At 36.9% G+C, this 15,500-nt stretch overlaps 1 protein-coding gene across 1 annotated transcript in view; it reads left to right on the top strand.

The window, feature by feature from the left end:
• The window catches only part of hfm1 (helicase for meiosis 1), a 152,911-nt gene that overhangs the window by 49,829 nt on the left and 87,582 nt on the right, over positions 1-15,500 (top strand). The window contains 7 exon segments of the mRNA XM_063063463.1: positions 2,380-2,427; positions 2,913-2,983; positions 11,443-11,575; positions 12,001-12,152; positions 13,843-13,920; positions 14,995-15,153; positions 15,268-15,468. Coding sequence (XP_062919533.1) covers positions 2,380-2,427; positions 2,913-2,983; positions 11,443-11,575; positions 12,001-12,152; positions 13,843-13,920; positions 14,995-15,153; positions 15,268-15,468 — 842 coding nt within the window.

The following is a 15,500-nucleotide window of genomic DNA, read 5'->3' as shown; positions in this document are numbered from 1 at the left end:
CACTATAAATCATAAAATAATCAAATAGTGCAAAAATTAAGGAATAACAAAGTAGTTTTCATGGGTTCATAGACCTTTCAGAAATCTGATGTTGGAGTGGAAGAAACTCTTCCTAAATTATTAAGTGTGGGTCGTCAGGCTGTGTACCTCCTCCCTAATGATAGTAATGATAGCATGTCCCAGATAGCGTGGGGCCTTAGTGATGTATGCTACCTCCTTGAAGCGCCGCCTGTTCAAGATTCCTTGATGGTGGGGACGATTTTGCCATGATTGAGCTGGCTGAGTCTACAACCTTCTGCAGCCTCTTGCAATCCTGTGCATTTGATTCTCCAGTCTTGATGCAATCAGTCAAAGTGCTATCCACCATACATCATTGTAAGAGTCTTTAGTGACATATTAAATCTCATTCATAATTAAGTCGAGCCACTGGCATGCCTTCATGATTGAATCAATGTGTTAGGCCCAGGGTAGACACTCAGAGATGTTGACACCAAGGAACTTGAAGTTGCTCACCTTTTCCACAGCTGACCTTTCAATGAATATCGGTGTGTGTTTCCTGACTTCCCCTTCTTGAAGTCCACAATCAATTTCTTCGTCTTGATGATGTTGAGTGTGAGGCTGTTGTTGCAACAGCACTCAACCAGCTGATCTCTCACTCCTGTACACCTCCTAGTCACTATCTGAGATTCTATCAACAACAGTGGTGTCATCAGCAAATTTATAGAGAGTGTTTGTGCAGTACTTAACCATGCAGGGATGAATGTAGAAAGAGTAGGGCAGTAGGTTAAGCACACATACTTGAGGTATGTCTGTGTTGGATGTCAGAGGAGGAGTTGTAATGATTGAGAAATCTGACTAGCTTTGGAGGCAAAAAGTAAACACTATTTAGCTTCATATGATTTTCTATTTAATTTTCTGTATAATTTAGTATCTTTTTAACGTTATTAAATCCTCTTCCATTTTTCCTGATTTCACTGGTGACGTCTAATTTAGACAAACTCTTACACAGGATTTTACCTGCTATTGCAGCCCTATATTAACTAGTTTCATTGAAGAAGAAGAACAGTCTGCCTAATATCCTGCCTAATAGTCTGCCTAATATCCTGCCTAATACAATTCGATAAATTGTAATGGGATATCCAATGTAATGTTTCACACAATGCTAATCAGTGAAGGTCAGAAAGCCTCATATACAGGGTTCTTTGAAGTCAAGAAAGAAAGTACTCATTGCTGGACCCTTACGCTCCAGTTTTGGCAGTGCCCAGGGTCTATGACATATCTCCTCCCGCACCGCCCCCCCCCCCAGTCTCTCCTGAGGTCAATAGAAGGTAAAAGTTCAGAAATTTATTGGCTTCCTGGGACAATCCCTGTGGTTATCTGAGTCTCATGGGATGGTTGTTGAGAGGCAGGAAAAGCATGAGAAAAGATATGATTTCCTTAACTTTTTCATTTTGTTTCTGCCTCAAGTATATTGCATGTAGTCTTAAACACCAGTTTTTTGTATGAGTTGAGCTGTTTTCATCAGCAGGATATGCTGTGATGGTAATTTGTTCTACCTCAGGACTAATTGAACTTGTAGATAACAGGCAGTATGCTTGCTTACATTGTGAACATGAGCAAAACGTGTATACCAGTGATGGTGTGTGACAGCAGCAGAAAGAAATTTGGAGAGGAAAGGATTTTTAGGCAGATACCTGACAATAGGCTAGTTGAAGCTGATACTAAGTGGTTACAAGGAGACTGAACTTACTAATGAAAGGAAATTAAAGAGAAACAGTGCCAGAGGCAGTGGTAGAGGCAGATAAATTCGGGGCATTTACGAGACTCCTAGATAGGCACATGGATGTAAGTGAAATGGACTCAGGACTCGATTACAATTGACCCTTAACCTGCCATTCAAATAAAAAGATGGTTCATTGGTAAATTAAGAAATGCATTTACCACGTAGGTGCGTGGAAGTAGGTACAAGGGGGATGTCAGAGGTAAGTTTTTCACAGAGTGTGGTGGGTGTGTGGAATGCACTACCAGCGAATGTGGTAGAGGCGGATAAAATAGGGTACGTGGGTAGGTACATAGAGCTTAGAAAAGTAGAAGGCTATGCAGTAGGGAAATTCTAGACAGCTTCTAGAGTAGGTTACATGGTCAGTACAACATTGTGGGCTGAAGGGCCTGTAATGTGCTGTAGATTTTCTATGTTCTATATGAAATACAGTATATCTTTAGTTTTGTCAGTCCTCACTAATAAAAGCAGGAAACAACAAGATGCAAATTTTACAAAATGCAGATAACTTTTGTGAAAATAACTCAACAAAATAATGATTGAAATGCTGTCCAGTTTTCTTTGATTCTTTAAAGATTTTAAATTTTTTTTTCTTATAGATGTAACAGGCAAGAGTTCAGGAACTTTGAGAGCAGTCACTGAAATTCGTATCCTTTCAATATTTGTGAGCTTTTTATTGTTAATCAAATGGAGGGGACTAATTTATTAAATCCTTTATTTAATTAGATTTTGAATAGAAGTTACACCTTTCTTGGTTTTAAAATAATTTCTGCAACAATACTTGTTCTCTTTCGGAAGCTTAGTGAGAGGATTAATTACAAAAAAAATCTATTTGAAGGAATTTTAAAGTTATGTAGACTAGTCTTTAAAAATGTGTGATAAAATGTAATAGGCAGTGGAAAGCTTTCTAGTTTATTGATGGAAATATTGCCACTAGATGGCAAGAGCTGCACATGTTACACTATTATTTTTTAAGTGTTTGTTTGCTGTTGAAAATTAGTTATGCTGAGACTGGAACAGACTGCACATTGTTAAGTTTTCTGTTTCATTACTAAACATTTAGCAATATATCAGTTGGTAAATACTGTTATTAAAATGGCATTAACTTAATCCTTAACACAAATGTACACAGCGGTACAATTTAGAAGCATTTTCAAAGAATTTCCTTACTTCAACTATATACAGTCCAGAGTGCTAGATGATGTATGTACAATAAATAATAGCTTTATGTTTTTTTTAAAATTAAGGCTCTTTAAAAACTTATGTGCATATATGGAAGAACTGGAAAGAAAAATTTAATGATTGAGTAAGGCTTGACATAATAAAATAGTTTTCAAAATATTAGCATTTTTCAAAATTGTGCAATTTAAAAACAAGAGGTTCCTGTGAAAACAATTTAATTAGTGGTAACGTGAAACGTTATCATCTGCAGCCTTCCTATGTATTAATCTTTATCATTTCTCAGGCATCTAACAAATCATGTAATTGGTCTAAAGTTGGAAAGTTTGTTAATCTTGCTCTGGATTTTTCAGTGTTTGTAAAAACAATATTGCAGCACACTCGAATAGAAGAACAATTCTTTATACTTTATACTTTATTGTCGCCAAACAATTGGTACTAGAACATACAATCAAAGTAAGAAATTAAAACATGAATATGAAATTTAACTTCTTACTCATGTTCCATGTTTAATAAGGTGATGGATGATTGTTTTCCTCAGTGCCATTGTCCTGCACTAATTTCATATCTCTTGATTCCCTTAATATGAAAAAGTTTGTTGATTCCTGTCTTTATTATTCTCAGTGCTTTCCTGGGTTTGGAATTCTAAAGGTCTAAATCCTTGAAGGAATTTATTTTCATCTCTATCCTGATTGGTTGACACCTTATTTTGAAACTGGGACCTCTGTTCCTAGATACCCCAGCCTGTGGAAACATCAACTCATCATCCCCATGTTCAGCCCATTTAGACATTTCTGTGTTTCAATGAAGTCACCTCATCCTTCTAAACTTGAATATATGCCCTGCTTTTTTTCTCTTGCCATCTCAGGAATTAATCCATTGGAGCTTTGCTGCACTCCCATTTTGCAAATGTCTTATTTTAGATGAGATTACGTGCACAAGATTCCACATACACTTTCTCCATACTGTTTATCTTCCTAATTTCTTGCTATACTAGCAAGTTAACCTTTTTTGCTTCTTACACAGCCCCTCAGGATTGAGGATGTCTTACTCCTAATTTAGTTTTGTAGATTCTGCAATGAGTAATGAAGGCACTGTTGGATTTACAGAATCTTCTACCGATGGGACAGATGGAGGCTGACAGAGGAGTGATCCCCTGCTTCCACCACTTAGGCAAGGACCTCTTTGTGGTCCTGGTGCATGGCCTCAAGGTTTTCAAGACATTAATAGAGTATAGAATGCAAAAACAAGGAGGTCATGACGAATGTTTATAAAACACTGGGTTAGCCATGGCTGGAGTATTATGTTCAGTTCACAGTGTAACTCTCTGTGTGAAACTTCCAGAGCAGATAGGAGATATTTACTGAAACAATTTTAAGAATAAGGACATTAGTTTCAAGGATTGCTTGGAGAAGCTGGAATTGTTTTTCAAGGGACGGATAAGATGGAGAAGGAATCTCTTTCTTTCTTTTCTTTTTAAATCTTTTTATTGAGTAAGTATACAAAAAAGGTAAGCCATATAAACATTAATACAATGTTAAAGTATAATAAAATTCCAAAAGATAACAATACCAAAAAGAAAATACTACAAACAATGTAATTTAAGCATAAGAAACCAAGATAACATAATAGTATACTAGATTTTATATATATCAATGGAAAAAAAAAGAAAAAAAAAAACCCCCAAAAAAAAACCCACCGTGCAACTAACTAAAAGCAAAGCAAAGCAATGGGCTAACTTGAAACCAAACAGAGTTAAAAGGAATCTCATGGAGGTATTGAAGAGTTTTAACAGAACAGTTAGAGAATAACTTCATATCAGTGAAAACGCCAAGAAGACATAAAGTGCAGGTTTGTGAAAAGAAACAAAAATGGCATGAAGAACAGCTTTGTTTTGAAGAGAATGATTAGTGTATCGAAGGCACAGCCAATAGTAGGGGTCAATTGTGGCATTCTGAAATGAGTCTGATAAATATGAAATGGAAATAGTTCACAGGCCTCAGGAGAAAAAGAAGGGACTGTATTTCTTTTGTATACTGTACATCTGGTATGAACTCCACAATCCAAATGGCCCTCATCTTTATTGTAATATATCTCTGATTTCTGGCCTTGTTATTTAGGAATGCCAAAGATACTCTACTAATGCAGTAAACAAGGATATAGAAAGTGTAGCAAGCCAGTGTGTTTAAATTAATATGTTAAGTACTAATATATCGTACTACCTATATATAGTTAGCAACTTGCATGAAATGCCGTGGTCTGTCTGGTGAAAGTAGTCCATATTAAAATCAGGTAGGTGCTTCAATATTTTGAGCCAATGATATGTATTCTAGTATGGATGGTGTATGGTTTTGGAAGCAGCTTTAATATGCTGGCATCCTAATCCAACATCTACTTTTTCCTTTGTGGTGGTATTCATAGGTTTTTGAGGTGATGTTGAAACTGTGGTGAGTTGTTAGATGAGCTATGAAACAAATATGAATTGTTCAGTTTCTTGACTGTTCTTTCTGTATCCAAACAGGCAAGCAGAAGCTATTCTATCATATTCTTGGCAGGTGCTTTAAACGATAGTAGGCTTTGTGCAGTCAGGAAGTGAGTCAACGAGAAATCATTCACAAAAGAATACACAGACTTTTACCTTATGTTGTAGCTGTAGCATTTATGTGGCTGGTTCAGTTGAGTTTCTCATCTATGCTGTTTCCCAAGATGTTGGAGGGTGTTTTGTGATTAAAATGTGAGTGAATGTCAAATGAGATAGATTTACCCTTGCCCAGCAGTTGCATGGGAATTTTTACTTGGCACTAATCAGCTGGTCTAGATGTCCAGCTTTTGCTACATGCAGACACGTTTTATTTTGTAAAGATCTGTGAATGAAGCTAATAAAGGCTGAAGACAGACCCTGCCTTGCACAGCATATCCAAGGGCTGAGACTATTGACAAACACAAGCAACTTCCTTACTGCTGTCAGTTTTACCAGGAGATCTTTGTGCCACATACTGTTCAATGATGCTATGATATTAAAGCTGACCTTACCACTAGAATTCTGTTTATTTTTCCTGCCGACCACTACTGCAATAAGTTTGGAAGCTGAGTAATCAAGGAAGACACTTAATAAGCAGATTATAGAAGTACTGTTAAATACGCAGTTATTGATTGTCTTCGGCCTTTCGCTAATGATCGAGAGCAGGATAACAGAATGATAATCATAAGTCTTGGATTTTGTGTACAATATAATGTATTGTGCAAAAGTATTCACCCCCCTTGGAAGTTTTCATGTTTTATTGTTTAACAACATTGAATTGCAGTGGGTTTAATTTGGCTTTTTTGACACTAATCAACAGAAAAAGACTCTTTTGTGTCAAGTGAAAACAGATCACTACAAAGTGATCTAAATTAATTACAAATATAAAACACAAAATAATTGATTGCATAAATATTCACCCTCTTTTAATACAACACACTAAATCATCACTGGTGCAGCCAATTGGTTTTAGAAGTTACATAATTAGTTAAATGGAGATCCATTTTTGGAGACCTGTGTGGAGACAAGGTGTTTCAATTGATTGTAGTAAAAATTCACCTGTATCTGGAAGGTCCAGCTGCTGGTGAGCCAGTACCCTGGCAAAAACTACACCATGAAGACAAAAGAAAAATCCAAGCAACTCCGTGAAACGGTTATTGAAAAGCACAAGTCCAGAGATGATATAAGAAATTTTCCAAGTCACTGAATATCCCTTGGACTACAGTTAAGTCAATCATTAAGAAATGTAAAGAATATGGCACAGCTGTAAATCTGCTTAGAGCAGGCTATCCTCAAAAACTGAGTGACTGTGAAAGGAGGGGACTAGTGAGGGAGGCCACCAAGAGACCTCTACAACTTTGGAGGAGCTATAAGCTTCAATGGCTAAGGTGGGAGAGACTGTGCATTCAAGAACTGTTGCCCGGGTGCTTCACCAGTTGCAGCTTTATGGGAGAGGAGCAAAGAGAAGGCCACTGTTGAACAAAAACTCAACATGAAATCTCGGCTAGAATCTGCCAGAAGGCATGTGGGAGACTCTGAAGTCAGCTGGAAGAAGATTCTATGGTCTGATGAAAAAAAAATTAAGCTTTTTGGCCATCAGACTAAAAACTATGTTTGGCATAAGCCGAATACCGCACATTTTCAAAAATTCACCATCCCTACCATGAAGCATGATTTACTGTAGTAGGCCCTGGATTGCTTGAGAAGGTAGGGGATAAAATTAATGCAGCAAAATACAGGGAAATCCTGGAGGAAAACATGATGCAGTCTGCAAGACAGCTGCAACTTGGGAGAAGATTTGTTTTCCAGCAAGACAATGATCCCAAACATAAAGCTAAAGCTACACAGGAATGGCTTAAAAACAACAAAGTTAATATCCTGGAATGGCCAAGTCATGGTCCAGACCTGAATCCAATTGAGAATTTGTGGCTGGACTTGAAAAGGGCTGTTCACTCACAATTCCCATGTAATCTGATTGAGCTTGAACAGTTTTGTAAAGAAGAATGGGGAAAAATTGTAGAGTCCAGATATGCAAAGCTGATAGAGACATTTCCATGCAGACTCAAGACTGACTTGAAGTGGATGAGTAATTAAGCAATCAATTATTTTGTGTTTAATAATCGTAAGAAATTTAGACCATTTTGTAGACACTTGTTTTCACTTCAACATGAAAGAGTCTTTTCTGTTGATCAGTCAAAAAAGCCAAATTAAATCCATTGTGATTCAATGTTGTAAAACAATAAAACATAAAAACTTCCAAGGGCGTGAATACTTTTTATAGGCATTGATGCTTAAGACATTTGCACAGTACTGTATTTGTCAACGTGAAGTGGAGGGCGAGTTTGTAAATCTGACTGGAGTAAAGGATATTGTGAATAGCGAAGGTGAATCACTAAGGAGGGGTGTGGGACAGGTGGCAGAGAAGGAGTGCATGGTTCGGGGATTGCGTGGGTGCAGACACACCCAGACTTGAGACACCAGTCCAGGTCATTTGATCTCAAACAACTGGTTTTATTGATCATTACAGAATGTCTCTCTGGTGCTTCCTGCTCCGTCCCCTCTTCCTTCCCCTTTTCACAACTAGGATTTTCCTCTCCCTTCCCCCTTCGCAGTCTATCAGAATTAGGTTTATTATAATTCACATATGTGATGAAATTTGTATTTTTGCAGCAGCAGTACAGTGCAATACATAAAATTACTGCAGTACTGTGCAAAAGTGTTAGGCCCCCTAGCTATATACAGTATATGCACCTAAGACTTTTGCACAGTACTGTATACATAGTCAATTTTATGCATGTTGGTCATCTATAAGTGTTGTAGTTTTGCTCGTGAGACGCAGCAGTATGATAATTCAGAAAGTGATCATGATGCTAATGCTATGTACCATCCAAAGTTCCCATATTTAAAGATTATAAAAGAGTGAATAGATGCCTGTTAGAGAGAGAGGCATTTCTTTGGGTTAATCATCACAGATGGAACCTCAAATCAGGAGCAGAAAAGCAAAATAGGTATTGTGAAAGAATAATCCATTGTTTCAGTTTCATGGGAGATTGGAGAGGAATGTTGTTACAGACCTGTTAAAATCTCCAAAGTCATCACAGCTCTTTGCAATTTTGCTATCTCATAAAAAATTAGTCTTTAGAGAAACTAAGAAGGGAGTGCAAAGAGAAGAAGAGGCAGAAGAAAGCAGTTATACTTGCCTTTCCATTGGCTACATGGAACTATCCATATTCCAATCCTTCACCAGTAATACTCCTCAACTCTTTCTCTGCTACATTAACAAACTCATTGATGCTACTTCCTGCACCCATGTGAGGCTTTCATTTTTATCAACTTTACCACCAACTCCCACTCCACCCTCAGATTTACAGTATTAGGTCCATCTCTGACACATCTCCATCCTTTCTTGATCTCTCTGTCTCCAACATCTTTTACAAGCCCACTGACTTCCACAGTTATGTTGACTACACCTCTTCTCACCCTGTCACTTGCAAGAATGTTATTACCTTCTCTCATTTCCTCTGTCTCCGCTCCATATGCTCTCATGATGAGGCTTTCCGTTCAGGACATCTGAAATGTCCACCTTTTTTCAGAAAACAGTGTTTCTCTTCCATTGCTATCAATGCAGCCCTCATCTGCATCTCCTCCATTTCTGACACATCTACCCTCACCTCATTATCCATACTCATCCATGTTCTCCCTGCCCTCTACAAGCCTCAGCAATAATATTCTCCACAACTTTTGCCATCTCTAAAAAAATACCCCACCAGGCATATCTTGTCAACCCCTCCCCTCCCCTCTCCATTTTCAAAATTTTTCGCTTTCTCTATGACTCCCTTGTCAGCTTGATCCTCCCTGCCAACATCCTCCTAGGCACTTATCCCTGGAACTGTCCCAGTATTACACCTGACCCAATACTTTCCCCCTAACTAATTTTCAGGCCCCTAACTAGTCCTTCCATGTGAGGCAGTACTGGTGAATTCATCACTATCATTTATTGCATCTAGTACTCCTCCTGCATGGTCTCCTCTTCATAACTGAGGCCCCACACAGACTGGGGAATTACTTCATTCAGCACTGCCACTCTTTCTACATAACAACTAGATTCTCCCAGTAGCCAGCCATTCTAATTCCATTTCCTTTCCCTCACTGACAGATCTGTTTGTGGCCTCCTCTACTGCCAAGTTGAAGCTAGATGCAGATTGGAGGAACAACACCTCATATTCCATCTTTGTAGTCTCCAACTGATGGCATCAACATCGATTTCTCTCACCTCTGGTACAAGCTTCCCTCTCTTTCCTTCCTACCCCTCCCCAGTTTTCCCTTTTTCCTCTAGCCCTACCGTTTTGACCTGCTCATCAGCCATACCTTCCTTCCCCTGGCTCTCCACCTCCTTCCTTTTATTCCATGGGCCATTGTCCTCTAATCAGATTTCGTCTTCTTCAGCCTCTTCCGTTTAACACCTTGCAACTTCTCACATCATACTCACTATCCTCCCGAACCTTCCTATCTTCCTCTTGTCATCTGGATTCATCTAGCACCCACCAGCTGGTGCAGCCTTGCTCTCGCCCAATCTTATTCTAGCTCCTGTCTCTTTTCCAGTCTTGATGAAGGATATCAGCCCAAAACATCAATTTCTTTTCCCTCCACAGATGCTGCTGGATCTGCTGAGTTTCTCCAGCATTTTGTTTGTATTTGTGTGTGTTGTTCCAGATTGGCAGCATATTGTGTTGAGAAAAAGTACTTGAGGGCAAATTTTCAGGGCAGGTGAGTAGAATTAATTTGACACTTCCAAACAGCACAATAAACTGAATTCCCTTATTCTGTAGGATGGATTCACATGGAAAGGATGTACCACAAAGCAGAATTAACGACTGTGATTAAGAACTATTGCACTGAGTAACCTGTGTTTTCTGCAAGATTTACTAACTCTTTAAATTTATTTTTGAATCATCCTGTTTTTTTTCTTGAAGGGAACCTCTTTTCCCTTCACCATGTTTAATAATTTGTTAATTTGGTTAAGGGTATTTATTAGATTGAGATTTCGGATTAATTTTATGTATTTATGCTATGTTCTCAAATATTTTTCTCAATTATAATGCATGTTCTTTACTTTATTGATCGCTCCATGCCTGTTATTTGGAAAATAGAACAGGGAAAATGTACAATCTAAATGTAGCATGATATATTGAAGATGTCACCTTTGCGTCGTATTACCTAATTAGTTGGGGAGAATTTCACCCATTCACTTGCAGGACAAGCAATGATTACCAATCCCTAATTATTTGAACTTATGTCTACAAATTACTTCTCCGGACTTCTGATAATATGATTATGAAGACACGTAGTCCCCTTTTATTGTCATTTAGTAATGCATGCATTAAGAAATGATACATTATTTCCTTAGTGTGATATCACAAAAACACAGGACAAACCAAGACTGAGAAAACTGACACAACCACATAATTATATATATAGTTACAACAGTGCACAATACCATAACCTGATGAAGAAAGTCTGTCTGCACAGTAAAGTTCAAAGTTTCTCAAATGGCCCACATCTCACGCAGTCGGAAGAGGGAAGAAAAACTCTCCCTGCCATGCTCACCACGGTCCGACTCTGAGTCATCCGAAAACTTCGAGCACTGATCAGCTCTCCGACACCAAGTACAGAGCACCACCTCTGGCCGAGCGATTCGACCTCTTTCTCGGTCACCAAAAGCAGGCAGAGCCAGGATTTTGAGGCCTACCCTCCGAAAGATTCCCAACCACACAGTAATGACAGCAGCAGACGAGCGTTTCAGAAATTTCTCCAGATGTTCCTCTGTGCTTTCACGGCTATCTCCATCAATATGAATAAGATGCTGAACTCTGTACATGCAAAAAGAAAGTTCTACAAGTTGTAGATTGTTGTCTTCTAACATTTAATTAATTAGGTTTAAAATTTTCTGGATTTTCTTTAGCTCCTTTATGGTGAAAAGAATTTTGTGATTTGTTCCCCAACTGGTTCTGGAAAGACTGTGATTTTTGAACTAGCAATCGTCAGAATACTGATGGAAGTTCCAAAACAGTGGTCCAGTATAAAAATTGTATACAGTAAGTTTAATACAAAGGCTTAAATTAAGTTCTTTATATACTAATACAAATACTAATACTTTATTTCTACTATAATTTTAAAAAATAAATGCAAAGCCAGTGCTGTGTTTCCACCTATATTCTGTTAATTCTGTTGGTATATTCAGCTGGCATATTTCAACTAAAATACAATTTATTCACAATGAAATCTGTACATAGACGTGATTGTGAGACACACAATTGCAGAAATACAGCCAAACCATTATAGTAGCCCCCTATGAGAAGAGGGAATGACTGGCATTTTTAGTGAATAATTTTGAACTGGTTTACAAAATGAATGCTGTATGTACAGTATAATTGTGCTTTATCTTTAATTTTGAAAGAAGCTTGTCCAATTTGTTCCATGACTTTTCTTCAAGACGTAATGGAATCTTTCATTTTCCTAGTGGCTCCAATCAAAGCTTTGTGCAACCAGCGATATGAAGATTGGAAAGAAAAGTTTGGATCTATTGGATTAACGTGCAAAGAGCTTACTGGAGATACAGAAATGGATGATTATTTTGAGATCCAAGATGCACATATTATCTTAACTACTCCTGTAAGTTTCTGCACTGAGGAAACAATACAAATACAAAAAGGAATGATAGCTCAGTAGAAGCTACTTTTGTTAGAATATTTCCTTCAATAAAATTCCCTTAAATTTATTTTCTTTGCATTACAATAATATGATGTTTCATTGGACTTCATAGACACATAAATACTTCTGGACTAGTAGCTAACCAGGATTATTAGAAAATTTTGTAATGAAAGCATCCGCCTAATGATTTCAAGTTCCAAATTTCATTCATTGCATTGTTTAGAGCAGGGGCTCCCAACCTTTTTTTATATACCATAGACCAATACCATTAAGCAAAGATCCATGGTTGGTTTAGAGCAATTACAGATCATGATTATTCAGAGCAAATAACACAAAATGTTGGAAAACAGAAGAGTGCTATTGCTGAATTATAGAAATTTATGTAAAGAAGGAAATAATTCAAGCCATTGTGCCTTTGCTGATTATTTATAGGGACTGTCAGTTGTATTTATTTTTATATTTCTTATGCCCTTTTCATTCTGTTTCCAGTATTTTAACACTGTTCCTGTTTGGACATTCCATATCCTTAAAACTTAAACTGAGAATAATCTTAACCACTTTATTTCCTGTAATTATAATTTTATGTCTTCTAGTTCCTGGCTCTCAGATTAGTGGAATTAACAATTTGCAGTTTAATAATCTAAATGCTTAAATTAGTTTTCATTGGATGAGCAAACGTCCGTGTAACTAAAGCCTCTCCTTATCATCTTTGGAGTTATTTTTCACCAGGAGTCCCAAAAGTGGACACAGTAGCAAAGGCGTATCAATGATTTAATGGGTTTAGGATTACCCCTTTTTCAGCCTTTACTCCTGTAGATAACTCTAGAATTTCATATGCTTAATTTTTTGTTTCTTATCCTCATCTGTATCAGTATAACTAAATTCAAGTGATAAATTAAGCAGAATAATGAAGACAAAACAGAGCCTTGAGTAATATCAGTGTTTACAACCCTGCAATTAAACATTGTGCATTGACCATATGCCCAACTGTATTCTCTTTAATAAAGTATGCTGTCATTTTATCAACATGTTCCGCAGATATCACATTTTCAAATGCTTTTGAAATTTCGTATCAAAAGTACTTTTATCAATATTGCTATTTCTTCAACTTTACTTAAATTTATGAAATATGACTGACTTTTTACAAATTTATCCTGTGTGTCCTTAGTTAACTGTTGTCATTCTCAGTAGCAAATTTATATTACTATATGACTTCTAGAAGGTTAACCACTACCAACATTTGACTAAATTACCTAGTTACTTTCCTTATATCCCTATCATGTGTTTTGAATAAATGTGATAAATTGACAAGCTTCCCATTTTCTCCTATGTGAAGGCTTTTTGGTGATTGTGGTTTTGGTCTTTTCTACTTCCAGAGTACAATATATAATTAGTTAAGGTAGAATCGCGATGTTCAAAAATAGGGTATTAGAGTATAGATTTAATGAATGTAGTCCTACATGAATTTTTTAATTACAATAACTAAGGAATGGAACATATTCCCATTGACAAATAAGGAATGTTCCACACTCAAACTAATTGGACAAAACTATTTTGGGAATGTTTTTATGGTCCTATCAAAAGTTGTAGCCATGTGGTTTATATAAATGTATTTTTGACAAATTTTGTCGAGTTTCCAATTTTTTTTCAGGAAAAATGGGACACTATGACAAGAAAATGGAGAGACAATTCATTAGTACAGCTGGTACGGCTTTTCCTAATTGATGAGGTAATGGTGTATATATTGCACAGTGAAATTTTTCAACTTTTGAAGTCATTAAGCTGAAAATTGTGCGGTACCTATAAGAGGCATGTCAAAGTATACTGCATGAGCTTAAATGGCAAATAAATCTCCAGCTGTCATCGGAGAGCTAGCAAAAGAGAACAGTAAAGGATAGGGCTATGGTGTAATTGAAAGGATTGGAAGAAATAGTTGCTGTATATAGGGTTAGTCCTTAGTTGCTTGTTTTCTTCTAATATTCTGTCCTGGATTGCTTGAATGATGTGGATGGGAAGAAGTGGGGGTTGGTCAGCCTGGGCAGAAGGAGTGAACAGCCCATCTGACCTCCTATTCAAGTTAGGCATAATGACCCTATTCATTTCACAGAACTCAAGCTCAAAGTGAAATGCCTTAAGTGGTTTGTTAACTATTTACTTTAAAAGTGTTGTTACTAAATTGGTTGGTTTGTTTTTGTAACCATTAAAAAAACTAATTTAGTGCTATTTGAATTGTTGTTATATATCTTTGATTATTATCAGTAATTTTAAAATGATTTAACTTTTGACAATAGCAAGCTATCAAAAAGCCATCAGAATATGCCTGGGGCAAATCTCAGGGTTTGCGTGATCTACGTTACTCAATTTATGAAGCAAGCCACTTGAGGCTGTACATACCAGGAAAATGTTAAGTAATAGGATTTGCAGGAACAATTATGCTAACTTGAAAGCAAGCTTAGTATGAGGGCCAATTCTTTCTTGGGCCTCATCTGTGCAGAAGAACCTTGTGCAAGTGATATCAAATCATGTATCACGTGCCATCGTTCTGTATATCTGTATAGTCAATAGTGCCCTATGTATTATGGACATGTAGCAATCTATTTTTGTGTTACAAAAAATGTTGCTATATGTTGTAGCACTTAGGTCATTTTTCATTGAAGTTATAAGTTGTTGTTTATTTCACAGGTTATTACTTCTTTTTAACTTTGAAGAAATTTCAGACATTTTATATGCTTAGTCCTTTTGAAGAAAATTCAAGTTAATTTATTTCCATTTTCTGAAGTGGCAAATTTCTATTCTACTGTAGGCACATGTTGTGAAAGATGAAAGTCGTGGTGCAACCCTTGAAGTTGTTGTCAGCAGAATGAAAACAATTCAGTCAATTGTCTTGCGTTCTTCTGGTCAACCTGCAGATAAAGTACTGAGATTTATTGCAGTTTCAGCAACTATTCCAAATGTTGAAGATGTAAGTCTTTTCACATCTTTCTGGATAAATTAAGATTTCAGAAAGAAAGTAGGATCATTTATCATGACATTTTCAATTAATTTTATTTGTACATCTTTTGTTTTGCCTTCTAAGATTGCAGAATGGTTATCTGATGGAAAGGGACCTGGAATTTCCATGAAGATAGATGAAAGCCATCGACCTGTAAAGCTCCGCAAAGTTGTACTTGGATTTCCTTGCTCGAATAATCAAACTGAATTCAAATTTGACCTGAGCCTGAATTATAAAGTAGCTAGCATTATACAGACATACTCTGAACAAAAACCAACTCTGGTGGTATTCATCCTTTTAATTCTGATTATGATTTT

Source organism: Mobula hypostoma, chromosome 12 (assembly GCF_963921235.1).
Source record: "Mobula hypostoma chromosome 12, sMobHyp1.1, whole genome shotgun sequence".
NCBI lineage: Eukaryota > Metazoa > Chordata > Chondrichthyes > Myliobatiformes > Myliobatidae > Mobula > Mobula hypostoma.
This window is presented reverse-complemented; position numbering and strand designations above follow the sequence as displayed.